Raw genomic sequence first — 27,862 nt, 5'->3', positions numbered from 1 at the left:
CAGTTGGTATTTCAGTTCATACAAGTAAGTGCGAAACAAGCTGTGTGATGTCACTGCAAATTCCAATAGGATTATTGCTCTTTTGTTTGTGCTTTTCATGTGTATTTATGACTTGAACAGAACAAATATGATTAAATACATTCTTAAGTGCCATTTGTACTGGTGATAATGAATATTTTAATGCATTGACTCCACATACTTTCTTTAATGCCTGTAATCTTATTCCTTCTGTAAATTACACCTTCCTATTATATGCAGAAAACAACCAAACCAGGGCAAGTTGCTTAAATGGGGAAGTTTGAACTAGAACTAGTTTCTAGAGCAAATGACCAACAATAAAGTATTATATATTATATATTATTAGAAATCTAACTGTGTTTTTTGAAGTCTGTGTTTTACCCCAAATCCTTAACTGTCCTTCTTTCATACTCACAGAACCAGAAGTCATCAGAACTCTCAATGCCACTAATATCACCACATCATCTGTGAATCTGAGCTGGACTCAACCAATAGGAAGGAGCTCCTTCTTTAGAGTACAGCAGATGAATGGCAGTTCAAGTTGGAAAAAGACAGTTGAGGGACATTTCTTTCATGTTACTGATCTCAGTCCTGGATCGAAGTACAACTTCACAGTCTCTGCTGTTGCTGCTGATAATAAGACTGAAGGAAAAGGAGTTGACGTTTCCATCTGCACAGGTAAGTGATTTTGTTCATGATGTTATGTCTGTCATTTTTTTGTAAGCAGGGTATACTGTGCTGTTTGCCCCTAATTGTACTTGCTATTACTTCTCTGAGTGTCAGATATTACCAGGAGGTCTTAAATGTAATAAGAGTGAATTTCTTGAAAAATCACTAACCCAAGCTCAACAGAGGAAAACGTTACCTGTGCAAGCAGTGCTTTCAGTGAGCAATAACTCTACTGAAAATAAGCTGAGAGGAACTGCTGGTTCTGTGTCCAAGTTAATCTTTAGCCAACACCAAAAAATTAAGTGATGTTGCCTAAGCACTTTTAACAGGCTGACATTTAGAGAAGTGGTTATTTAATATGTGGTAAGACATTTTTTTTTCAAACGTTTTTGAGGAAAACGTTTTTTTAATGCATGTTTGAAGTCTTTTACATGCCACTTCAGGGCATAGATCTGATTTTTGGGTTCTGACTGATATACATTTATAAGCTTCTCAGATTATACAATTTCCAATATTACCTTAGTATATTTTTACATAAAACCCAATATTCTGGCCAATATATTTTTATATAAAATCTAAGATGACTGGTGGCAGTTTTTAAGAACGCACTGATTTGTAAAAACAGATTTTTATAATATTATGGCTTTCTAAAAAGCAATCTAACTGACCAAGAAGGAAGAAAGATAATGGGCTCAGTGTGTCGCCATTATGGCCCGGGGATCACAAGTTTAAATCGAAGTCCGAGTGACCGGCGTCCAAGAGAGCACGATTGGCCAAGCTTTCTCTGGATAGGTAGATTCCACTCTCTCTGCCCTCATCACTCTTAAATGCAGTTGGCTGGCACAGGTGTCTGTTAGCTGGTGTGTGGTGGACCCGGCACTTTCCTTCAAGTGTGTCGGCAGTCCGGTAACGCCACATTGGTGGCAGTTCAAAAAGAGGCGGTGGCTGGCTTTGCATATGTTTGAGGAGATGTGTTAAGCCTTACCCTCTTAGTGTTGGAAGCATTGCTAGTGCTAGGGGGAGTTACAAACAGGTGGGAAAAAAAAAACTTTTTGTGATAAGGTAAACACATTCATTCATGTTACCATTTTCCCATAGCAGCGCAGGTGCTTTGCCAGATCTAGCTAGATCAGACAGCAGCTGCACATTTTAGATGGATTAGTTAACTGTAGTTAACATTTGGGGCTGCAATTCTGTGATGTGATAAATTCATTATTGTTCTTGTCATATTTTTACATATATAGTAACAATTCTATCTGATTCCTCAAGATGCAAGTCCTGTTCTTACATACACATGCAAAGGACCAAATCGCACAGACCCTCTGCTGAACATTACATGGAGCAAACCTTCCGGCAACAACCAGGGGTTCTCTATCAGGGTCGGCAATGAGATCTCTGACTACACATCCGGCACTCCTGTCTATAACCACGTCATCAAAGGCCTTCAGTACAACAACCCTTACCAAGTCACTATTACAACCATTGGATGTGGTCAGAATGGCAGCATGAATTTTGTGTGTAATACAGGAATTACCGGTATGTACTCTCTGGTTTCTACGTTAAGATAAACTCGCATATGCTGTGTAAAGATCTCATACTTGGGTAGCTGACAATGACTCTCACACACTGTCATGAACTAATGAATTTTGCTTTTGTTTTTTGTCATTCAAGATCCACAAGTTCCAACCACGGAAATAAAACTGAATATAACTAAAGTGAATTCAGGCCATAAAGCAGCAATTGGGTTTAGTAGCAGTCTTCTGAATGACACTAATGGACAAATTAAAGTCTACGGTGTTCTGCTATCGACTGATCTTAAACGTAGGCTCTTTCTCTTTTTTCAGTTGGTGTTAGATAATTGAGTTAATTTGAGTTAATTTGAGATGTAATTTCAGGTAATTCCAGTGCACTCGAAGACCTGAGATATACCTATGACGATTGGAAACAAAAGAAGAGCGAGACCTATCTTACAGTTTTAAAACAAAGGGAATTTACCAGGAGTGAGATGATATCAGTTGACATTGGGGATGAAAAAAACTTCAGTGGATCTAATTACACAAACGGACCTCTATCACATAATCAGAAGTACAAGTAAGGCTGTTGGAATAAAGCTTGGAAGCTTTGAAAAAGATTTTTTTCTTTATATGAAAAAAGGATCATTTGTACATTTCTATAGGCTCATGCAAAGGTTTGGGAGCCCCTTGTCAAATGGAACATTTTTCTGATTTGCTAAAGTGAAAGTGAAGTCATGGGATTTGTTTTACATGGGGAGGTGGAGTAATTTTAGTACAGGGTGATTCACACAGGATAAGAAATCTCATTATTTTGGGAGTGGCACTGTATTCGTGTGCTGCTTTCACCTCCAAAAAAAAAAACCCACTTATAATGAACATAAAATATTTTTAGTTAAATTACCAGCTACTCTGACGAGTCATTTAGTTCATCTTCCGGATTTGTCTGAGATTTGCCACAGACTTGAACAATATGATCTGTGCCATACACAACAAAGTTAAATGCCTCCTTGTGCGCCTTCAAAAATCTTTTTTTTCACAGGACATTTATGATTATATTGACATATTTACACACATGTCAAAATGCATGGGATTAGTATAACATAAGGTTATTGTTGTGGCTCATTTTGTAGAACGTTAAAGGCACTGGAATCTTTATTGATGTGGGAGCATGCAGTCCATAAAAATTACTGATGTGGGGCATTTGGACAGGAATAAATAACTGAGAAGCTCTGAGAGAATAATTGCATGAATCCACGTCCTCGTGTAAAACTAATCTTGTCCAAATAGGGCATAAACAACCACTCTACAGGAAGCAAAAACACACATTTTAAAAACTTTTTCTTTTTTTTTTTTTTAGATAATACTTCAGACAAAAAATGTGCTTTCAAGGTGCCATTACTTTTGCACATGCTTTTGAGCAAATTAAGTTAATATTTCTATAATTCTATAATTCATCTTTGAATTAAAAGGATGAGAATCCATTCACTTATATATCAAAAATGCTTGGATATTTAGGATCACTAAATGAAGCTGTCATAATATTTTGAGTTTATTAAACTTAGGATAGTAAGTTAACCATATAATCAGTGTTACAGTCTGTTAACAATGTTTAGTAAACTGTATTTAAAGATCTCTTTTTTCCCTTTCAGGGTAGCAATTGTCCTGTTTACCAACTTGTACATCACAGACAGTCTTGTGGACCTCTCACAATCTTTTGTCTCTATAACACCTTTTGCTGCTGACATTCTAGATACAACATTGGAAACATGTAAATGATTTTGCAATCTTTATTTTCCAATCAGAATCATAATAGTAAAAAGATCATAATTAAATAGTAAACAAGTAACATTTTGTACACTCTCTATCGAATTGCTAAGATGCTCTTAAGAATACGCTACAATGCTTTAGGCAAAATTGCAGAAGATAAATTGAGATTCTGCATTGTTTTGGAAAAACCCTTACCTTTCTTTCTGACTCTCTGTAGCATCCAATATTGCCATTATTTTGGGGGTTGTGTTTGTCATCATCCTCCTAATCATCATCTTTGCTGTTGTCTTCTTTAAACGGAGGAGGTGAGCACACATACATACACGTACATTCATAGGAATGAGGTTTCAATTGATTAGTATGTGAAAAAGTTTACTGACTTTTATGATTAGGGGGTCTATGATTTAAGTAGTGGAGCTAGACCCCCAGGCACAACTGTAATTTGACCTGCAAGTATATTATTTATTGCTATTATTAATTACTTATTCATCCCCCCAGACAAACAAAGAAGAATAATGGAAACATTCCTATAACCACTATAAGGTAAGGTACATTGTTTGTGAACATCGTGATATCGTGGGGAAACCTCGGGGAAAGGCATAACATATAGACTCCTTGGGACAATTACATTGTCTCTCTTAGTGGAAGTTACAAATTTACCTAAATTGAATGAGTTACCTGAATGAGTCACGTGGGTTCTTAAACTCAGTATATATTTGGATGTTTTAACTTAGAGCACATCTGTGGTTTAAACTAAATGCATTTGATTGTGTCCAATTCCAGACAGAATTGATCTAACTGAAGCACATGTTTAGCTCCGATGTTTTGGTATTCCATACTTAAGATTATATTTCTTCCACCACAGTGCTTTGTGGGCTTTTGGCAGGTTTTAAATCAAGGCAGTATTATTTCATTAAACACTTTTAAACACTGGCATTAGGTGACCACAGGCTAATCTCTCAAAAATAAGGTTGGGTGGTCTCCACTTTTTTCACACCGTCGCGCAAGTAGCGCAAATGGTTTTCCGTTTATGTGACTCTAATGAGCATCTAATCCTGTGTTATTTTAAAAACGCAAAATGATCAGTTACAAAGTTCAGTTTGCTTACAGGGTCACCAAATAATTACTAATCAGTGAGCGTCCACAGCGCCCCCACCATGTTGGTCTCTTACATGCACATGGGTGAATACGTTTTAGGCATGAAGTTGCTAGACAAAGATCAGAAATTTGATCTACTGGACACGTTGTAATACCGCTAACATTTTAAAATACATTAATACAGTATTATTGTTATACTGCTCAGCCCTAGTTACAACTCATTTTAAATACATTAAGAGACACATAACTACTTACACACATAACATCTAGGCCCTGTGGTATGCACAGACTGTGGTAGAGAGTAGAGGCAAAAAGTGGAATGTGAATTTTAGGACTTTTCTTTAAGCCTGTGTAAAATTCCCAATGTTATTAATGAAATGAGTTATTATGTTATTATTAGTTATTATTATTATTAGTTATTATGAATGAGGGCATGTGTTATCTCATAACTTTAGGTCTTTAATAAAATGGCGCATTACACAGTATTATCAAACAACAACATTCAATTTAAAATCTATATTATTAAAATATATTCAATGTAAAAGTAATTTAATATATATATATATATATATTTATATTGAGCGATGTACTTTGCTAACAGTAACCTTAAATAACTTGATTAAAGACTTCAATCATACATATTTGATTATGGCTTAACTAATCAGATCTGCTTTATTAATATGAATTAATACAGACATAAACAAAAGTTTGGAAACCCCTGGTTCCATGTTTTGTTGATTTTCTTAGTGAAAATGCACACTGAACTAACTAACTGAAATGAACACTCTCTGTTTTCTTTTTCCCCCACAGATCTAAAGTGTAAGTAACACATTCTTAATGCAAGTTCATATACTGCATGCAGGTATCGCTGCACGTTCTTCAGAGTAGTTGAATTAATAATTGAATGTGTCATTGATTCACTATTGTTGTTCTTCTGTCATGCAGTAGCATTCCTGTGAGGGTAGAGGATTATGAGGTATATTTCAAAAAGCAGCAAGCAGATTCCAACTGTGGCTTTGCCGAGGAGTATGAGGTGTGGAAGACAATCTTTACCTCTTTATATTCCACACATTTGTTTACTTTTATCACGTTAGAATGCATTTTTTTAATGATACTGTGGGTCAAAAATAAAAAACTATGTAAAATAAATGCTCTGATGAAGGATATGTTGCTCTTTCCTGCAAAACAAACTCACTCACTTTCATGAACAGGATCTAAAGATAATTGGAACTGCTCAGACCAAAAATAGTGGCCTTGCTATAGAGAACAAGGGGAAGAATCGCTACAACAATGTCCTACCCTGTAAGCGCATGCAGACACTTTGTTCCACACATTTTTAAATATTCTTCTTGTTGTATCTGCTTTCATATTGTCACCATCAAACCATTTTTTCAAGTTTTGACTGAAGTGGACTTGTTCTTCATGCTGTCAGTAAAGAAGTAAAGAAATTGTTTGCTCCTGTAAAGCTGCCATTTCAGAGAAGTTTTTTTTGCTTTACTGTGGTAATATGAAGTGTTTTAAAACATATACTAAATTTGCTCTTTATTAATCTTAGACGATTCCTCAAGAGTTAAATTGTCAACAAATGGCAGCGCCTTTGATGACTACATCAACGCAAACTACATTGCAGTGAGTTGATCTCCCATTACATTAAAATTAAAATTGATGGATAGTTGCCAAGATTGGCACATAGAGTCGTGTGAAAAAATGAGAACACCCCATTTTACATGGACACCCCATATATATAATAGAAATTATCCACTTTGCTATCCACAAAATAATTTACAAGTTCAGCAAGTGCCAACATGGGGAAAATTGAGGTAAAACTAAAGCTGAAACATCACACAGCTGAGAGAATTCTGCATGGAGGATTGGGAGTCACTTTGACCTAGTTGATGAGACTGGTAAATTATTATAGGAAATGTCTAACTGAAGTTATTTCAGCGAAAGGGGAGAAAGACCAGCTATTGGGGCATAGGATGGCCAACTTATTCCGTAACAGAAAATTACATTTCTATTAATTACATATAATTTTACAAATGATATTTCAAAGACATTTCTTCAGTTTTATTGGTTTAGTTATATTATCTCCATCTTAATATTGTTTAAATGAAGATCAAATGTTCATATGTTTAAAAATATATTTAAAAAGACAAAAGTTTTCACAGGGTGTTCTAACTAATGACTGTATGTAAGAACAACTTATTAATGTGAAAATGTACACACTGCCCTTTAGCTCCCAATGTGCAGCAAACGACAGTGAATATTATAGTAAAGAATATTTATCTGTTCAGGGCTACAACTCAAAGAAAGAGTACATAGCAGCTCAGGGCCCTCTGCCTGCCACTGTGAATGAGTTCTGGAGGATGATCTGGGAAAAGCACATCCACACCATAGTGATGCTGACCAAGTGCAACGAACAAGGACGTGTGAGTTTCACTATAAACACTTTTTTTATCATGGCCATAAAATCTACATTAATGTTTAAATCTCTGTATCTCTGTATAATTTCTGTTTATTATTTATTGTCTGTTTATTGTTTATGTTATGTTTATTTTTTGCAGGCTTGTGTTTGTTGTTATTACATGCTGTTTAGTTTGTGCAGAGTGGCTTGTCTACTGAAAACCTACTGAAAAGTAGCTTTTAGATGCTTCAAGTCTCAGATTGGATAGCAGGAATATTCGCTAGGGAGATTAACTTAAAGAGGAAAATTAGCACAGTTCACAACTGATATTCCTTGTTCTCTTCAGGTGAAATGTGAGAAATACTGGCCATCACAAACCAAGATGTACAACAACTTAACGGTCACAAACACTTCAGAAATTCCCCTGGAGGACTGGACTATATCAGACTTCACCGTAAAGAATGTAAGACAATCCGGGTTTTTAAATGACCTCTTCCATTTTTCTGTACAATGCAATGCAGACTGGATTAAAAGAAGGTTGTTTTCTTCCACAAATATTTAATATATGTATTAATGATAATATGTGGCAGAAAACACTTACTATGGCCACCACAGTCTCATGGCTAGATTCTTAATGTGCAATAAAGTCTTGTTCCATTAACATTTATTAAAGTTAAATCTTTAAGACATAATAGCTAATGGACCAGAGGATCAGAAATAAACTTGAGTGTCATCTTAGGTTAAGACAGCGGAGACTCGCGAAGTCCGTCACTTCCACTTCACAGCCTGGCCTGATCACGGCGTGCCAGAGACAACAGAGGTGCTTATTAACTTCAGGCACTTGGTGAGAGAGCACATGGACCAGTATAATCGCAATTCTCCCACTGTGGTACACTGCAGGTGAGCTTAAACTGGAGTGGCCAGATATTGCACAGTCCACTAACACTGGGTTCTGCCGTAGCATTTGAAACAGAAAGCCTTTAGCAGTGTCTAGTAGATAATATATTGGATCTTAAGTTTGCATGGATTCAACATTTTCTTAAGAATAAGCCCTTGCTTAAAATGTTTGCCTGAAAGTTTCTCATGGTGGTTGTTTATACTCTTAAAGATCTGACCAAAAACATAGATTTAATTAAATACAATGTAGGAAATAATATTTAGACGTGTTTTAGAATTGTATGCTGACAGCAAGCTTATTTGCGGCACAAACATGATGTGTGTTGTTTGTGTTATTTGGTACTTTATTGTTAATCATTTCATGCCTATTTATCCCTTATTTGAATAGTGCTGGCGTGGGCAGAACTGGAACTTTCATTGCTCTTGATCACCTGATCTTCCAGATAGAGAGAGACAGCATGGTGGACATTTTTGGAATTGTGTATGACATGCGAATGCACAGACCACTAATGGTACAGACAGAGGTATGAGATAAATGAGGACAAAAGCACATTGTCACTATCATGTAAAAAACCTTTACAGTTTTTTTTTTACATTGTGTCAAAAGTAGACAAATAGAAATGCTCTAAAATGACTTAACATCTTTTTTTTACATTGACGTCCATTGAAAGTTCAGATGTTTTTTTCCTTCTCCTGTAAAGTTATAATTACAACCGTATTTACTGAAATGCAATCACTTCATACTGTTTACTATTTATTCATTGGTGATTGCTGATCTGAGAGCCACAATCACATGCATAGCTTTTCACATGTTGCTGTTATCCATCCACAGGACCAGTATGTCTTCCTGAACCAGTGTGCTGTAGATATCATCAAATCAAGAATGGGAACCAATGTGGACCTAATTTACCAAAATGCAGCAGCATTTAGTGTCTACGGGAACTTGTAGCAACAAAGACATGAAGCGAAAATGGATTCGAGGTGACATTAACTGTAGGATCAAAACTCTAGGGAAACAGATGATTTATTGAGCCATTTCATTGCTTAGCTGGATGCCAAAGGCTTGACTGTTCTACTGACATAAAGAAATATTTTTATATAGTGTGCTTTAAGTGCCAATTTTACATGTTTGTATTTTTGCAGTAGATATGGTTCTGATAATGAGAGGCATTTTTTACTTTGACTATAAGGCAATAACATAGATTAGTATATAAAATAGTATATGTTGTTAATACACATGCAGTAATACCTGCATATATTTTATCTGTGATATTTATAAATTTTTTTTTTTATTCCAATGCTTGAACATTGTAATTTAAATACTATGTGTATAAATACTGTATATTTTCTATTTTTTTTTTACATATTTTTCTGAGGAATAGTTTCAACTGTTTTCAAACACACTGGACATTATAGTCTCTTACATTTAGTAAATGTATCTGTAAGTTACACAGTCCCGTTGCTTTTGCTGCTTGTTCCTTGTAATGTTGCAGATGCAATTTGTATGTTCAGTTGCAGGAGATCAGGCGTTTATCATTCAGGAGATATGCTACTATAAATGTAGAGTGAGACAGAAAGCAGCAGTGTCATAGTTTAAAGGGAAGGTAGGGACAGTATAGAAGCAAGGATCTTTAGATGGTTTCGTTTGACCGCATTTCAAAGAGAAGCTGTATGTTCTACAAGTACGCCTGAGGAAGGTTTGTTTTTGTTAGCTGTCTGTGGGCGAAAAGTATTACACTGTATGTCAAGCTGGAACGTCTATAGCATACTGTCATTCTCATTCCTACATTATAAATACCAGCCTACTGTCTGTGAGATATGTCTCTTCTCCTACATGAGATTCACCAAATAGTTCACTGGAAAATCTAGATTTAAACATAGTTGTTTGGCCAAGGCATGTTTGATGTCTGAAGTTTTCTTCGTTAATTTTGAGCGACAAGCCTACAAGTATATAATAAATGTATTTGGCTTTGTTCACATTAAGGTGCAAATGGGGTTGGAGTGTCAAGATTACATGTTATAAGTGACCACATCTGATTTTATGGCCAGAGGCTATGCTTTTCACCTCCTACTTCTGATCAGATCACTCAATATGCTGTTTTTTCAGTGAAGTATTCCTGTAAGGTGGCATTTAGAGAGTTTCTAAATTAAGAGTTAAGAGTTCTTGCATATGGGCACTGAAACAAAAATTACTGTGGCTTGTTCTGCAAAGCCGTTGCATGCACTTAAGCTTTACAGACCCTAGAGGGCGCCCTTGGCTCTCTGTCAGTTAATTGAGCTGAACCGTGGATACTGCTTGTGTGTTAGTGCTGTGAATGAATGAATTTTGCAGTAGCATTTTAAGAGGTTGACCCTCAAGTTCTAGTGATATACAAAGCTTATTTTTTCTTTGTTATTGTAGGATCAAACAGTCAAGACTGAATTTAACAGGGATTCTATTAAAAAGGTACTGGATGCAAAAAAGGCACTTAATATATAACATTTTGTTCAGCACTGAAAGGTTTATAAAATGTTTTATGTCAATGCATATTTCATTCTTAAGGCAGTGCTATTGAGTTGATATTGGCTGTCTGTCACGTTACTGCTGTCTGTACTGTCATGATTTGGACAGGCTTGTGCAATAATTTGTTAATAAATGAACATATAAAGCATTAAATGCTGTTTTGTTTTGGACAAATGCTGTTGTTTATTATATTATATACATATATATTATATTTTGAATCGGCATGTTTGCTTTTTTATATTACATGTGTAATTTTAAAGGTTTAAATCCCTTGTTTTAATTTGTAGAAATCATAATTTCTTCAATAATTTTATTGTGAGTTTATTTGTCTGAATATATTATTTATTATATTATATTATATGACAAACCCTATCGTATACTCTATATAAGCTAGAGTAGAAAGCACAGTAATGTGTGAACTAAAACATTCTGTAAATCATTGGATAAATACATCAACTTTTAGTGATGCATGCGCTACCAATTAGACCATGTGAACGATTATTTCGCTAATGATTTATAGTATGGTGTGAAACCTCACCTTCAAAAAGTCTGAAAGGTGAGAGCATGGATGCGTTAATTTTTTACTGTTGTGTTGGGTAGTTCATGTTAGCTGTTTTAGAGATGAAATAAGAAGTATGAATATGGGAAACTGGGTCACGTATGTGCCATGTGTCTTCCAAAGATAAGTGGGACATTGAGGATAAGATCTTTTTTTTAACGATTGAGTCATAGTCTGTAAGTGACAGCCCCGCTAGACAAAAACAAACAGAAAAATAACATTTGGTTCAATAAAACCTTAATTTTGTAGGTGATTCTTTAACTGGTGGCTCTTTTTTTTACCATCTTAGCTTTTGAAAAATAAAATTTTGTCTTAATTCTGTCAAGACAATGTTTACATGCTTTAAAATGAAGACCTAATGATGGCCAAGACAGAGCCTAATTAAAATATTAAAAATGTACTTGCTAAGTAGCATGGTGCAGATATACAGGTTATTCCAAAGGGTTACTTTTTCCTTTGTATTATCTAGAGCTTTACGTATGTCTTATTACCATAATGACTAAAAAAACTTTTATTTTTTAGCAAGTTTAGTTTAAGGTGGTATAAGATACACTTAAAATTTAAAACACTTAAAACATTTTTTATACAATTTTACTGCAACAGTATGAATGATAATGATGCAGAATTAATCTGCTCCATATATTACTCACCTTTCCAGACATCAAAATGTCCCTTTTCACTCATGGCTGATTTGTGCTTTATTTCGTTTTCTCTTTAAATATTCCTGCGATTATGACAGTAATTTGGAGGTGGTAATATATTCTTTAGAAAGACACAAAATTGGATAGATATGAATACAAGTAAGACATTACAATTAAAACGTATTACAATTTGTGATGTAAAAAAAAAGAATTTGTCACTTGCTATACTTTCATTGAAGCAGAGACAAAGTACTGATAATTTAAATATATATATATATATATATATATATATATATATATATATATATATATATGTGTGTGTGTGTGTGTGTGTGTGTGTGTGTGTGTGTATTTGGTGCATTTCATTGGTCTTTTGGTGGTAATAAATGATATAACAATATAATATAATAAATAAATATATTACCTAGGCAAATATATTTAATACGTCATATATGTTAAGTATGTCGCCATATCATATTGTGCATATTGTACAAGTGCTTCTAACATGAATGTATAACATTGGGTCATAAAAGCCCCCCTAACTGAATAATCATCCTATTGGTGCATAAAAAGCGTTACTATTGTTGCGTCATAAGAACTGTAAAATACGTTGTCACGTCACAATTCCCCTTTACACTGAAGCCCTCCACGCGCTGTTCCTCTGGTATGCGTTCACTGGGTACTAGCTAGCTTCTAATTCGTTTAATATGGCCAGGTTTTAATCTTGACCTCGCAGCAGTGGAACTTGCTAGAGGGGAAAATGGGTGGCTGTGAACTGAAGCGCTGGAAAAACACTCGGATCCATTCCTGATTCCTGTCCGCGTTTATCCTCTTTCCGTGCTCCCAGCTCCACTGGCATTTCCTGCCACCGCGCAACTCAACAGCTGGATGCGGAGTGGCAGCTGGATGCGTTAGTGCACCGCTACAGCTATTTCACAGTCACAGTCTTCTCAATCTCCGCCTGGGTACGGTAAACCCATCCGCGGCCGCTCCGCTTTTCCTCCGGCGGCTTTCTTGGCGCTAGTCGCTGGTTAAAAACGCGCTGCTTGTTCAAGCCCTGCTCAGGCGAATTCGTGGAGGACGAGCGTTACTGGCTCACGTTACTTTTCGGGGTCTCGTGCTTTTTCTTTCTTTTTTAAACCGGCGACAGTTGCTAGGGGTGACTGGCTAGCAAAATACTGAGCTAGCTAGCGTTTAAAGGAATAACTTTAAAGGCATTTGAGGACATACACATTTCACCGACGTTTTTAACCCTTTTGGATCATCTGACTGACTATAGCGTAAGGACGGTAGCTAGCTAGACGTGGTACCCCGAAAACCGGCGAGGTAGAGGTTAACTGGCTAGTTGGCTTTGCTAACCCATCTAACGTTAGCTACACAGCTCTCTACCGTCGCTCCAGAAGCTGAGAAGTGGCGTGAAGTCCCTCGCCTCCCTGTCTGTCTCTCCCTCTGCCTCTCCCTCTGTCTCCCTCTGTCTCTCTCTTTCTCTTTCCCTCAACGCTGCGACGGCGTGGTGGTCTGGGATGGAGTCATTTGGATACAGCTATAGTTAGGCTAGCTAGCCTGCTATCTTCGTTTCTGTTTGCAAGGGGCGAAGTTGCAACATCAACATCGACGATAGAGGAAAGGTAAGCTCCAGAAACCCCCAACTCCTACTCGGCACCACTAGCCAGCTGCCTGGTTAGCTAGATAGCTAGCTAGCAGTAGTACTTGTAACGTTAACGGAGACCCAGTTGTTGTGTGTGTGTGTGTGTGTGTGTGTGTGTGGCTGTTTAGGATGAACGTTTTTCATCAACAGTTGTGCCATTTGATTGAACACTTCAGCACTACCTGATTGTATGAGCTCACCCGTATAAAAGCACAGCCTGCTTTTAATATAATTGCATAATAATAATCAGTCTGATTATTTAGGTCAGGCAGGGGGCTTGGAAAAATGAATCGAGCGATTGTTTTCCACAGCTATTTCACACAGCTAGCTACAACAGTGTGAGAAATAGCTGAGGAGTATTAGGTCATGATTTGGCTCCTCGGTGATCCTCAGAGCCAGCAGCCACGTTGCTGATAGCCTCGGTTCTGCATCTCTCCAGATAAATAAAGGGGCTCGATGGGAAACCTTATTGCGCCGAGGATTTCTTCTAGATCGTACTCACAGCTTGGTCCAAAGTCCTCAATAATTGTCTCGTTTTACAGCTGACATCGGATTGTTTATGAGTGTGTTTGTTTATTCAACAATGTTCCCTCTGCCTCATTTCTCAGCGCCAAGCCTTACTAAGCACAGCACTTGAAGGGGACAGGGGAGGCTGTCAGTGTGTTCAAAAGGTGGAAGCATATTCAGCCCAGTCAAGCAGATTGTAGCTGTAGGCTGGATGTATAGGCTGGGATTGTGTGCAGTCTCTGCCATGCCCTGATGACCTCAGCCAAAGTCATCCGATTGCTGGTACTAAAGGAGAAGCCAATAAAGGACGTTTGAGGTTTGCTCTGGGAGGTGCCGCCGGCCTGTGGAAACTGTGATCTTAGGTAAGGGAGAGTTTCTGTGAGCGACAGTGACCCGTTGAGTTTGACGTATGATGTGCTTGGATGACATTTAGGAAACCAGAACAGAAATGGGTCTTCTCTGTTCCTTTAAGGATGGGCAGGATGCTGAAAAATCTAGTCTTACGATGCTTGATGCCATATTCGTGATGTGGGTCATAATATTCGGTTTTTACATCATGTGAGGCCTGACACAATTGTTACATTATTGACTGATTATAATTACCTGAGCTGATGGCAGTTATGAGCTGCTGAATGGCTTTCTACTGAGCTTGGGGCAGCAGTGAGGGATGTTTGTTTATTTGAGCTTGAGTCCTGTTGTTGTCAGTTGGCCGGTACTAAGTATGGACAGCAAGGAAGTGAGAATAGCAGACCACCCAGTTGGTCAACTTCAAGCTTCTGCTTTAGTATTTTTAGTAGTAATTTTTATGATCGTGACCAGTCTAGTTTTACATTGGAACAGACAGATTTATAGTTTAGTTAACGTTTGACTGCTCAAGCGCTAGTTAAACAGGTCTAATGATGCTCTCTGCTATGAATACTGAGTTCTTTAAGTACTGCCCACTTGCTCAGTATCTTCAGAAAAGTGTATTGTAGAACAGTTTATCACAACAATGATAAAATAGCATCATATTTCCCACCCCTATGTTACTTGGGCTTTTGGTTTTAGTAAATGAATGGACTACACTGGCGTTTAGATGGTCATTTGCCACGTATTTCCTGGATATTTATGGGTGTGGACTTTCTTTCCGCTCTGGATCTGCACTTCTGACATGATCGTACAATAATTAGGATGACTTTTGCTGAGGTCTTAGAAGTAGAAGAAAAAGAAGAAGGTCCTTAGAGCTGTAATCTTGATTTCCTAAAATATCTGGCCGGCTGTAATGTGGCTGAAATTCTGGCTCCCTTTTTCTTTGAGTAGGATAACGATATGGCAACTCCTAGCCAGTCCAAATCACTGACAGCTGTGCAAACTCTGCCCCATGATTTGGTAAACAATGCATAGTATTTTTTTTTTGTCATGCCTGTATCGTTGTGTAGTGTCATGACACTGAGCCTATGAAATTAGTGGCTTCTCCTATTTGTTATGTGGCTTTTACAACATTATGGGTATGTGTAGAGCTCTCATTTATATTTGTTAAATGTAGTGATTTATTAATTCTGTATTTTTGGTCAGTGTGAACACAGCAGTAGTATGCTGACTAATACATTTGCCCCAGTTTGGTCTCCTTGGAAATCTATTCTAATCTATATATTCTTATCCTGTATAAGATAGCGACAGCAGCCCCCTTCTTTTTGTTTTCTGATATTGATATCATTATTAAAACCCTAAGAATCGTCCGATGCTGATATGTATTTCTTTTAAAAACTACTTAACTGAGAAAAAAAAATACTAAAAATGACTTAACTGAAAGTTGAGCTAATATTTAAATTTTTTTTTTTAAAAAGCAACATTTAGCACATCACATCCTGTGAGTGTGTACTAGTTACAGTTACATTTGTTACAGGGCTAGATCAGATGTATCATCTTTCTAATCATAGCAGTGATTATATCTGTACACCTGAGCTTAGCAACGGACTTTTTACCTTTATTTAATACTTTGTAGGTGCTTTTGAAGAATAGGGGCCATGAAGAATAGGGGTCTTGTTTCCTCCGGAGGTTTCTTCCTCCTGCTTTGAGGGAGTTTTTCGTTTTCACTGTCACCTAAGGCTGGCTCACTTGGGGTTACATGTTTGTTTATTTATTTATTTTGTCTTCTGGATTTCTGTAAAGCTGTTTGTAGTGTTGTACAACAACAGGTTGTAAAAGCACTGTTGATAACACTGATATGATTTGATCATCTTGATCCCTGTTAATTCAGATTTGCCCCTGTCTGTAGTATGGTCAAAGTCGTAGCACCTTAGTTGCATTAGTAGATGGCACGTGCTGAAAATAGCATGTCTGTTACTAACTCAGCTGCAGCTTGGCAGTTTGTTAGCACATTAGTAGGGCCGTAACAGCTGCAGTGTTGTTGTGTGCATTGGAATGAGGGACAGGTACAAGACAACTGGGCTCAGCTGTTCAAGTCATCGTTCTATATCAAAGTATAGACCTAGCCGTTCGTGTTTGTAGGAGGTTTCTAGTCTATTTTTAGGCTAATGTTTGGGGGCGAGAGTGAAGGGGAGTGCTGCTGGACTCCATTACCGTGTCTGACAGCTGACAGGAGCGTTCTCCATCTCCCTGAGTGCTGCTAACTGCAGATAGGGCTACAATCACATGACTGCTCCCCTCATCTCATCTCATCTCATCTCATGTCATTAAACAAATCCACACTAATACACAGTGTTAAATCTAAACTTACCGAAACCTGTGGCGTACCTTTTTCAATGGTGTAATCCTCTCTCACTCATACCACTCTCCTTTTTTCTAAAGTTTAATCCCCAATGCTATGAATCCTCACTCTTGTAGAGTGACCCAGCGGCAGTGAAACACCATGCTAAAGATTAGGGTGCCTCAATTAATTGCAACCTCACTTGTAGATTGAGTTTCTGCAGTTAGTCATGAAAGGCTGCAATAATGTTAGTAGATTGTTATATTTTCTTTGCCCTGCAAAGCTGCATTTGCCATCATTTTCCACTTTCTGACTTTTTTTTTTTTTTGTTAAATCTTTACATTGGGTCAAAATTTCATGATGAATGACCCAATAGAAATGCTCCAAACAGATTTTTTTCTTTTTATGTTGACATTAATTAAAAGCTCACAAGGTTTGCTTGAAAAGTTGATATTTTGGAGATTTTTCATTTGTTTTTTTTACGAGATTTTTGCATGACAGCGAATGTATGTAACTAACATCTATTCTTCGTGTCCACATTAAAAAGGATTCCAGGCTGAAACTCTTTATAGTGTCAGCGTTAATGGGCGGAGCTTTACTGCCGTTGGATGAGTGACATCACAGAAACCAGGAACACTCAGATTTTCAGCTTCGCTTTCATTCGGTACATGGACAGGATGGACAGGGAATGAATGGCATGCTTTGAAACTCTCTTATTTAAACAAACGGGGAAAACGCGACCTGGATACTTTTAAAGTATAGTACAGGTACCAAACAAAATTTGCGGATCTAGAGGAAAGAATCAGTTTCTCCGTAATGCCATTACGTCAACTTTAATGTATAAACATTTTCTTTGGTTGGTGAGAAGATGAGTAGGCTAGATCACACTGTCCTGCGTTCTGTCCAGTCTCTGCTGGCCTGTCGTGAGGGTAAGAATAGATACCATTGAGTGATGGGCAGTGAGAAGACTTAGCAATCCCCCTGCTGTGTCGCTGAGGTGGGGGGAGAAGCCGATATGCTCCTCTCATTCTTTATTCATTACTTAGAGTGCTGAAGAAAAGAAATTTAACAGCAGAGGCAGTTCTGGAGTTTTCTGTCAGCATATGTGATCCAGTGCAATCCATCTACTTCTGTACAAATGGTAGCTGTTTTTTATGTTCTGTGTAAAACCATTGGGTTGATTTCCTCACATTTTGCCCATGTTCTCCTGCAGTTTTTTTTCAGTAATGCTTGGTTCCTGGTTCTCTTTAGGATGCTTAACGGCAGTTGCGTCTTATTTGTTTTCAGTAGGAGGTAAAATTAGACATGTGCGGGTGTGCGTGTGTGTATACCTGCATGTTCGCCGGTGTTCACATGCTTATATTTGTAAGAGAAAAGGTCTCTCTCCTTGATCACACCCTTGAGGGCAAATGTGTTGAAATGTGTAAACACAAAGAGAAAATGCAGGACTGGCAGATCACCGTAACGTGTGTCACGCTGCCCTTCTTTTATTAGCCTCAGTGCTTCACAAAATGTCTGAATCAGACTCCATTGATTTAGACTATAATTGAAGATTGAAGGTTGTTGACTCAGCCTCTAACAATAGCGTAACGCTCCTCCCCTGGTCTGACTCGGGTACGCGCCACTGCTGATATGGCATCACATGCTTCAGGCTGTTCCTCCTAAAGTTTCTCCTGATCTTGATGCAGGCCTGCAGCTTTGAGAGGCAGAGAAGCAGGAAAACGCCCTGCCCTAGTTTCCCGCTGTTCCACTGAGGCTGCAGTGCCACAAGACTCTGTGTGCTGCTGCAGTAATACGAGCGTGCATGCAGTGTTCCACATCACAAAGACAACCCAGACTGGAACAGCAGGAACAAATGATGCTTCGGCATCAGGGAAGCTTTTACTGACAGGATTGCGACTGTCATCAGTCATCATTTTTTCAGTTAGGCACAGTCACTATTTAAAGGTATGGAAATAAGTAGTTGTTTCAATGAAGTTTTAGGTTCACAATTTGATGCAAATCCGGAGCATCAGCTGATACCTGCATTCTTAGTTAATCCAGTCTGAATTATGGAAGGTGTTTCAGATGAGTATAAGTGGATTTTTTTTTCATTTAACAGTTTGGGAACCCATGCAGTGAGCTGTAGACCGTTAGCAAGTTAGCAGCATCTCATGCTAAGCTTAGGTCAGGCTGATTGGCATCTGAAAGGAGAGTGGAAAGAAAACCAGCTACATGCATTTAAGAGGTTTATGGCTTAATTGGTGTAGTCATGGATGATCAGTTATCATTCTCAAATCAAATTGCAGTTCTAATTCGGTCATGCAGATTTCTCCTGTACAACATCCAGAGAATTCGACTCTTCCTCTCTAGAAAGGGCTTGTTCAGTCTCTTGTCACTTCGAGACTTGACTACTGCAACTCTCTTCTGGCTGGTTTCCCTTTGTGCACCATCAGGCCCCTGCAACTTATGCAGAATTAAGCGGTGCGGGTCGTCTTCAGCGTTTCTAAGCTCAGCCATGTCACTCCACTGCTGCGTTCTCTTCACTGGCTTCCTGTAGCTGCTGCCCGCATCAGATTCAAAACCTTGACGCTGGCCTACAAAGCCAAAAGCGGACCAGCCACTCCATACTTGATGGCAATGGTCAAAAGCTGATCAGTACCAAGAGCACATCGAGCTTTAAGTACAGCTCGGCTCGACCCCTTAAGATCCACGAAAGACAAGCGTCCAGGCTTTTTTCTGTCCTGGCACTAAAGTGGTGGAACAAACTTCCCCTGGGTGTCGCTTGCTGTCTTCAAACGCAGACTGAAGACCCACCTCTTCCGAGAATACTTGGGCGAAGTGTAGAGTATTACAGTCTCCATATTGGCTTGTGTTTAGTAATATTAAAGGTATCTTTGAATTTTAGTCTATTCAAACTAGCTGCCAAATGTCGTAAATGTAAATGTTTTTTTTTCCGAACCAATTGTACCGAACTAATTTGCATTTCCTGTGTATTGAACCCATATAAGTTACAACATAAAATAATTAGGAAAGTTGAATTGCAAATTTAACATATTGCAAAACTGTTAGATACCTTTATTTCAACCTCAAGCACATTACTCTGCACTGCACTGATACAAACACAGTCAACTGTTATCAGACATCAGGGCAGAGTTAACTGACAGTACTGTAACACAGTGACCGGAAAAGGAAACATAAACAAAAGAAGAAACGAGAACTAAATTAAAGCAAGATTAAGAAAGTTAAGTGTGTAACATTAGCATTCCCAGGCAGCTTTTTAAAGCATTTTTCTTTAAGATGGGTTTTCTTTAAGGTTTTTGAGCTCTGCATGTGTGTTTTGTAATTGCCAGTTTGGTTGAATGGTTATGGATACTTGCTCCCAACATAGGAGACTGCCACTGGGAAGCTCTTGTTTGGGCTTCAAACTTTGTATTTACATGATCCATGCTGTCATTGACCGTCCCTAATGATGTGTTTATTATGGAAACTCCTATTGAAGTCCTAACTAGCCGACTGTCTTCACAAACAAAGTAGGAGGTTTTGCTTTGCAGCGTATCATATGTAACACATTTATACACCCCCTTTTCCTACGAATGCTCCCAAAAGACGGAGACCCTCAAGACTGTTTAGATGCAATTACAATTGAATACAGTAAGCCCATTTCAGACACGGTATAGATCAGTTAAAGGTATTCGGTTGCCATATATAGCAGATATGATATAGAGGTAAGTGTAATATGTCTGCCATGTGTCCTCACATGGTATATAATAATAGTGTAAATTGTGTTATAGTGTTTTCCTAATAGAGCTATTTTACTACATGCAACACCAAGTTCATGATATATTGTAAAAAAAAAAATGCTTAATTGTGAGTGAGAGAACGTTAGTGACATCAAAAACTGTTAGCAGTTAGCGCTGTGTTCAGGATTATCTCAAACTGTGGGTTGACTGTGATCTGCTTCACTTTGAATGTCGTTCAGCAGTCTAAGCTAGAGCTGAATGACTATACGTTATGGGTTATTCCCTGTGAATATTAATGAATTATTGTCTTAATTATGGTCTTATGAATTGTTGTGTATTTTTGATCACCTTATCCTATGAGTGTCTTTAGGCAAAGGTATCATGCAAATGTAAATAATGTAAAACATTAAAAATAACTCAGTTTAAATGATTTTTAAATTTGGTACTGATATAGGCCACAATATTTCTCCATCTGTGCATTAAAAAGAAGAAGGAATCAGATCCAATCCTTTAACATGAGCCTGCATAATGTGTGTCGTTTTATTTCGGGTGACATGTAGGTGCTCTCCAGGACTGCAGATGACGCTGTGACATTTTATGGTAATTTCCTTGACTACTAGGGAAAAACATTTACACATTTTAAAGCCTGTTTCGCACCAACTTGGCAGCGCTTCGCTGCATGTTTGAGTTTGCTCCACGAAGCCTTTTTGTGGCTGGATGGAGAAAAAGCAGTCTCTCTGTTATTTGTAAGTCTAATTCTGCTGTTTATACGGTTTGAAAAGGAAGCTGATGTATCCAGAAATCTGAGTCTTCTGGAGTGAACAGGCAGTGCTGTCTCAGATTTAAAGCATAGCAGATAGATTGACCTTGAGAAGTGTTTGTGAGGTTTACAGTGGGGAAAAAAAGTATTTAGTCAGTCACCAACCGGCAAGTTCTTCCACTTAAAAAAAATAGAGAGGCCTGTAATTGACATCATAGGTAGACCTCAACTATGAGAGACAAAATGAGAAAAAAATTCTGAAAATCACATTGTCTGATTTTTAAAGAATTTATTTGCAAATAATGGTGGAAAATAAGTATTTGGTCACCTACAAACAAGCAAGATTTCTGGCTGTCACAGACCTGTAACTTCTTCTTTAAGAGGCTTCTCTGTCCTCCACTCATTACCTGTATTAATGGCACCTGTTTGAACTTGTTAACAGTATAAAAGACACCTGCCCACAACCTCAAACAGTCACACTCCAAACTCCACTATGGTGAAGACCAAAGAGCTGTCGAAGGACACCAGAAACAAAATTGTAGACCTGAATCTGCAATAGGCAAGCAGCTTGGTGTGAAGAAATCTACTGTGAAAATGGAAGACCTACAAGACCACTGCTAATCTCCCTCGATCAGGGGCTCCACGCAAGATCTCAGCCCGTGGGGTCAAAATGATCACAAGAACGGTGAGCAAAAATCCCAGAACCACATGGGGGGACCTAGTGAATGACCTGCAGAAAGCTGGGACCAACGTTACAAAGGCTACCGTCAGTAACACACTACGCCGCCAGGGACTCAGATCTTGCAGTGCCAGACGTGTTCCCCTGCTTAAGCCAGTACATATCCGGGCGCGTCTGAAGTTTGCTAGAGAGCATTTGGATGTTCTGGAAGAGTATTGGGAGAATGTCTTATGGTCAGATGAAACCAGTAGAACTGTTTGGTACAAACACAACTCGTTGTGTTTAGAGGAGAGTGAGTGCTGAGTTGCATCCAAAGAACACCGTACCAACCATGAAGCATGGGGGTGGCAACATCATGCTTTGGGGCTGTTTCTCTGCAAAGGGACTAGGACGACTGGTCCGTGTACATGAAAGAATGAATGGGGCCATGTATTGTGAGATTTTGAGTGCAAACCTCCTTCCATCAGCAAGGGCATTGAAGATGAAACGTGGCTGGGTCTTTCAGCATGACAATGATCCCAAGTACACTGCCAGGGCAACAAAGGAGTGGCTTCGTAAGAAGCAGTTCAAGGTCCTGGAGTGGCCTAGCCAGTCTCCAGATCTCAACCTAGAAAACCTTTGGAGGGAGTTAAAAGTCTGTGTTGCCCGCCGACAGCCCCAAAACACCACTGCTCTAGAGGAGATCTGCATGGAGGAATGGGCCAAACGGTGTGTGCCAACCTGGTGAAGACTTATAGAAAACATTTGACCTCTGTCATTGCCAACAAAGGATATATAACTAAGTATTGAGATGAACTTTTGTTATTGACCAAATACTTATTTTCCACCATTATTTGCAAATAAATTCTTTAAAAATCAGACAATGTGATTTTCAGAATTTGTTTTTTTCTCATTTTGTCTCTCATAGTTGAGGTCTACCTATGATGTCAATTACAGGCCTCTCTCATCTTTTTAAGTGGGGGAACTTGCACAATTGGTGACTGACTAAATACTTTTTTTTCCACACTGTATAATGTTGAGCTGCTCAGTATCGGCCACGTTTAAAGGCATGTAGCAGAGCTACGTGCAGCCACTTTTGACTTCACTACTGGACCTAATGGATATGGTTTATACCTTTTGGAATTAAAATGTACAGCAGAGAGGAAAATGTTCTTTTGTTACTAGTTTTTTTGGGGTAATGATGTAACAATTATTTTACACACCTAGTTACAAATGCAATAAATTGTCTTAAATGCATATTTTACTGTAGTAGACTGGTGTCTCTCAAATAGCCAGAGTCTATTAAATGCATCAGATATCAGTTTGTGTTTAGCATTGTGTTAGCATCTGTTTGATGCTAATTATTTTTTATATATTTTTTATATATCGATAATTTAAGAGATCACCTTCCAATGCTGAGATGATTCCGAGATCGTCCTACTAGATTTATGTGAAGTTGTAGCTTGTCATGCATATTGGTTCACTTTAACATGGTCATAGGTAGGAACTGAACATGTACAGTGGAAGGCGAGAGCTTCCTCAGAGAGTAGGAATTGCAGGGTCTGTAATTGGTCCCACTAGACATGTTGAGGTACAAACACTGGAAGCAGAGGTATGGTTCAAAGCTGTTTGGTACTGAGAGTGCTCAAGTCTCCACCTTTATTTAGTTATGGAAAACAGCTTAGGCGGAGCAAGTGTGTGTGTGTGTGTGTGTGTTTTTATTTTTATTTTTTTGCCTTATTGCCATCAGTCAAAAGTGTCCCTGTGGGCTACTGAAGCTTTTCAGTCATTGTTTGTCGGACTCCCCATTCTCCTCTCGGATCTCATTAACCCACTTTCTCTTTGTGTGTTTCTGCAATTTGTTTGTCATCCATCTGCAGGTTTTCTTTAAAAGATAAAGACCAAAAAGAAGCCGTTTAGTCAGTTGTTACCTTTATTTGATTTGATCGTTTCGGTGATCTGTAGTTTAATCCTTAGTGTCAGTATCCCCTCCTGCCCTTTTGCAAGGAATAAAATCCCTCAGTACACAAGGTTGGCAGTAGTGATCTGGTTATTTATAGTTGTACTATGTAGTAGTGCCGAGTGTCTTCAGCCTTAGGGCTTTGATTAACTGCAGTGTCCTCCACAACCTGGCCACTTAGTGTTGATTTGCTGGAGCAAGAATTAAAACCATCAAGATGAGGGCGGAGAGAAAACTCCTTGACTTTGTTATGCTTGAAATGAGGTCCAGTAATCAAGTAGCCCTCAGTATCTGATGGATATCTGGAAGGACATTGTCTTCAAGGGACCCCGTACAGCAAGTCTCATACAACATAAACATGTGTTTCTCCCAGTCAAGCCAGGGGACATATTTAGGAGAGGCGTGAATTCAGCCCTGTGGGAACTGGAAAGAAACATAGGTTCTCCCAGGTCTCCCAGGTTGTATTTACCTTGGCAACGAGCACACACAGTGTAAACAAACTGTTCTGGCCCTCTCCAGGGGCACGCCTCTCTAACGTTGGCAAGGAGAGAGAGAGAGAGTGTGTGTGTGTGTGTGTGTGTGTGTGTGTGTGTGTGTGTGTGTGTGTGTGTGTGTGTGTGTGTGGGCTGCATAAAAGAACTTCCCATAGTGAGATGAGGAGCACAGGGAGGTCAGCTGTGCTTTGCAGCAGAAGTGAGAACTGTGTGGTAGAAAACATTTCATCAAAAAGCTCTCACTTATCATGTAGACCGTTCCTCAGTTCTATATCTGTAATCTTCACTTCCACATCCCTTTAAAACTCCTGAAATTCCAGATTCTTTATCAGTCATGTGGTGCTGCCAACCCCTGTGTGAACTCCTAACCTGTTCTATGTCTGCCCTGTTTTCAAATCTCTTAAAGGGGAATTTCACACATTTTTGATATCGGAGTGGTTTTATGTGAAATGCTCCATTCTAGACTAACATACAGAGTCTGAATTGTTCACAGCAGTAACTGGAACCAGTAGGATGTCTGGACAGTTTAATGCCTCTAAAAGATACCCCTCAAAAAGCTGTTGCATAAAATGGTTAAGAATATGTTAGCTGATGCCTGATACCTTGATTTGAAAGAGCTTTGTCTAAAATATCTTTTTAAATATAAGCAGAGTGAATAGATGCATGCAGGGGGCTGTGAGGCAAAATCAGCTTTGCCACGATTTCCACCATGTTGCCTTCACACTAGCTTCTGCCTTTCTTAGAATACTGTGGAACAGTTTAATGTGAGAATTTGGACAAGTCTGCAGGAAAAACAGATCCACTACCATATTGACCAGCTGGTAGTAGGCAGTGTGGGTTGAAGGCTTTCTTTGGCTTCCTCAGAAGAATAACTGTCTAACATTTGAAAAACAGTAAGCATGATTTGTCAAGCTTTAGTACGTCTAGTGTTCAAAGGTGTTTTCCTTTGCTGCTTCTTTTTATATTGCCGCACACACATTTGCACCGATTTTTGGGAGCATTTACGCTTGTACTTTGGTTCCCATGGTTCGAACCAAAGCAGAAAATGATGTATTGTTATTATAGTTGTATTAGACATTGAACGGTGTGAACAAAAGTCATGTAGGTAAAAATTCAGCCTTGAGTTACTATGGTTTGCTACAAAGAACACTGCATTAAAGCAACATATTGCAGATTTACATTCAAATAACAGCTTGAGAGTCATGTTGATGGTACACTGACTTGTAATAGGGAGAATAGCGTCTCCGTCAATGCCACTCTGGGCCAGAACACTGACTAATGCACTTAAACTGTAACGCTGCGTAACTCGAGGCATATTTGTGTACAATCTTGTAATATTGCTCTACCATGTCAGTCCACATGCTTCTTTCACTACATTTGTTGATTTTGTATGTCTTAGCTTGTCTAAAAATGTATTTGTACTGCTGTCCATGGGGGGGATGCTCAAAGCGTGATTTGTACTTACTGCAGTGGAGTAAAAAGATGTAGTACTTAAGATAACAGATGTGTGTGTGGTCATGTACACTACATGTCTATATGTGTATGGACAGCCCTTCTAATGAATGCATTTAGCTACTTTAAGTTGCCCCCATAGCTGGCACAGATTTTTAAATGCATACACACGGCTTGTCTAGCTGTGTATTGCTAATAGAAAATGACTTTCTGGAGCTGATAAACATGAACACATTGACACCATGCCTAGTTAGGTGTGGGCTAGAGAGGTATAAAGCCCCCCAGCCCCCCAGCTGCGTTCTTTGCAAGGATGGTGCTCTGCCCAATAGGCTGGTGATCATCCAACATCTTGGTCTCATTAACACTCTTGTTGCTGAATGCAATCAAGTCCTCCCAACAATACTTCAACAATCTAGTAGAAAGCCTTTCCTGGACAGTAGAGACTACTACTCCAACGAAAGCAGCGATACTTAAAAAAAAAAAAAAATTTTAATATCGCTGATATCGAAAGTTGCAATGAACCAGCAGGTGTCCCAATACTTTTGTCCATATAGTGTATGTGTCCCTTGTTTTAAAGGGAACCATTCGTTTTAAAGTTGACCATTCGGATTAGGAGTTCATTAAGACCAGGAACTTGTCCTTAATGTAAATCAAACCACACCAGAGCGTTTTTGGAAGTTTGGTTAGTCCACACCAGGGTTCACATGGCAATGTTCCAGCAGCACTAACAGAGCAATCACACCAGGGTTCATTTTAATCAGATCAAACCTGCCAAGTCTAAACAAACAGAACTGAAAGGTCTGATGTACACAAGATCTCATCTACACACGCGTGCTGTTTCTAAAATGAGGCTGTCTAGGAGAAGTGTGCAAGAAAAGGCTTAGACTTATATACATAAACATCACACATAATGTCCGCCTGCGGAATAACGAAGCACAGTACCGTTCAGGCAACTGCACATACGTTAAAGTGAGTTGGTTGGCTAGACAGCGTTGTTGACCTCATCTCCCCCTGCCTCCTCCCTCATGCCTTTGGCCATGGGAATAACTTTCACTTCACTTCTTATTTAGGTTAGCTGTACTCAAGTGTTGTCTTGCTTCCGTTGAAAAGTGGTGGTCTTTTTAAAGGCTCGAGGAGACACAGACCAGTTCTATTGTTCTGTCTTTTGAATGGGGGACTGTCACCAAATTCCCCTTTTGCCAATAGACTAAATAAGGAGGGCAGGCCAGCACAGATTAGGTTTCCTCTACAGTCATTATGTATTGCCTAAATTTAGCTTTTCTTCTACTTGTTCTGGGCATGTTGCTTATCAGTTTTCTCCAGTCTCCCTCTGTTTTTAATTATTTCAACCATTGAAAGAATAGAGCACAAACTACAGACAAACAAACAAGCAGGCCTTTATAATTCATAAGAAGAGGGAATGCAGTTTACATTCTGAAAAGAGGAAGGATTTGACATGTCTAATGGAATGGCTCTCCGGGTTTTTGCTCTGACCACACTGTGGTTTTGTATACATGACCTGGACTTCTAGGGAGTGGCTGACGTAGTAGCTAATCATTGACTATGCAACTGTGGTTTGTAATCTCTGAAAAGAAGAATGTTTGTTTATATTTCCTGGCCTAGATTTTGTTTCTTAAAGCAAGAATGTAGTGGTTTAAAGAGTTACTGCCCCCTAACTGCATTGCACTAATAACTTTACTTTACTACCTCACTGGGCTCTATTTATTACACATTGCACAATTTGCACACTACTGGCAATTATTTATTATTCTCTGGTCTGTACTGTGTTGTGTTGTCTGTCCGCACTTGTTTGTTTGTGTTGCACTTGTGTTTTGTATGCACTGTCTATGTTGCACCATGGTCCTGGAGGAACGTTGTTTCGTTTCACTGTGTACTCTGTAT

At 38.7% G+C, this 27,862-nt stretch overlaps 3 protein-coding genes across 6 annotated transcripts in view; all 3 read left to right on the top strand.

The window, feature by feature from the left end:
* Nucleotides 1-6,083, top strand: part of LOC140546168 (receptor-type tyrosine-protein phosphatase eta-like) — a 54,264-nt gene extending 48,181 nt beyond the window's left edge. For both annotated transcript variants that reach the window (XM_072669430.1, XM_072669438.1), the window contains 7 exons: nt 436-696; nt 1,957-2,223; nt 2,359-2,508; nt 2,583-2,778; nt 3,851-3,969; nt 4,186-4,273; nt 4,467-6,083. In XM_072669430.1, coding sequence (XP_072525531.1) covers nt 436-696; nt 1,957-2,223; nt 2,359-2,508; nt 2,583-2,778; nt 3,851-3,969; nt 4,186-4,273; nt 4,467-4,515 — 1,130 coding nt within the window. In that variant the 3' untranslated portion in view covers nt 4,516-6,083. The remainder of the gene's footprint in view (nt 1-435; nt 697-1,956; nt 2,224-2,358; nt 2,509-2,582; nt 2,779-3,850; nt 3,970-4,185; nt 4,274-4,466) is intronic.
* Nucleotides 5,126-11,012, top strand: ptprjb.2 (protein tyrosine phosphatase receptor type Jb, tandem duplicate 2). The gene is made up of 10 exons (XM_072673381.1): nt 5,126-5,214; nt 5,877-5,885; nt 6,012-6,099; nt 6,278-6,368; nt 6,622-6,695; nt 7,361-7,495; nt 7,817-7,933; nt 8,210-8,370; nt 8,756-8,891; nt 9,200-11,012. The coding sequence occupies exons 1-10, from the start codon at nt 5,126-5,128 to the stop codon at nt 9,314-9,316; spliced, it is 1,017 nt and encodes a 338-aa protein (XP_072529482.1). The 3' UTR covers nt 9,317-11,012.
* A 1,727-nt stretch (nt 11,013-12,739) lies between these two features.
* Nucleotides 12,740-27,862, top strand: part of osbpl5 (oxysterol binding protein-like 5) — a 41,417-nt gene continuing 26,294 nt past the window's right edge. The window contains exons 1-2 of one of the 3 annotated variants that reach the window (XM_072669344.1): nt 12,740-13,698; nt 14,327-14,587. The gene's annotated coding sequence lies outside the window, so the exon portion shown is untranslated. The remainder of the gene's footprint in view (nt 13,699-14,326; nt 14,588-27,862) is intronic. The other 2 variants (XM_072669353.1, XM_072669334.1) reach the window with 2 other exon arrangements.

The sequence above is a fragment of the Salminus brasiliensis genome, chromosome 2 (genome assembly GCF_030463535.1).
Source record: "Salminus brasiliensis chromosome 2, fSalBra1.hap2, whole genome shotgun sequence".
Lineage (NCBI taxonomy): Eukaryota > Metazoa > Chordata > Actinopteri > Characiformes > Bryconidae > Salminus > Salminus brasiliensis.
The sequence above is the reverse complement of the archived record's forward strand: the minus strand, read 5'-3'. Positions and strand labels throughout refer to the sequence as shown.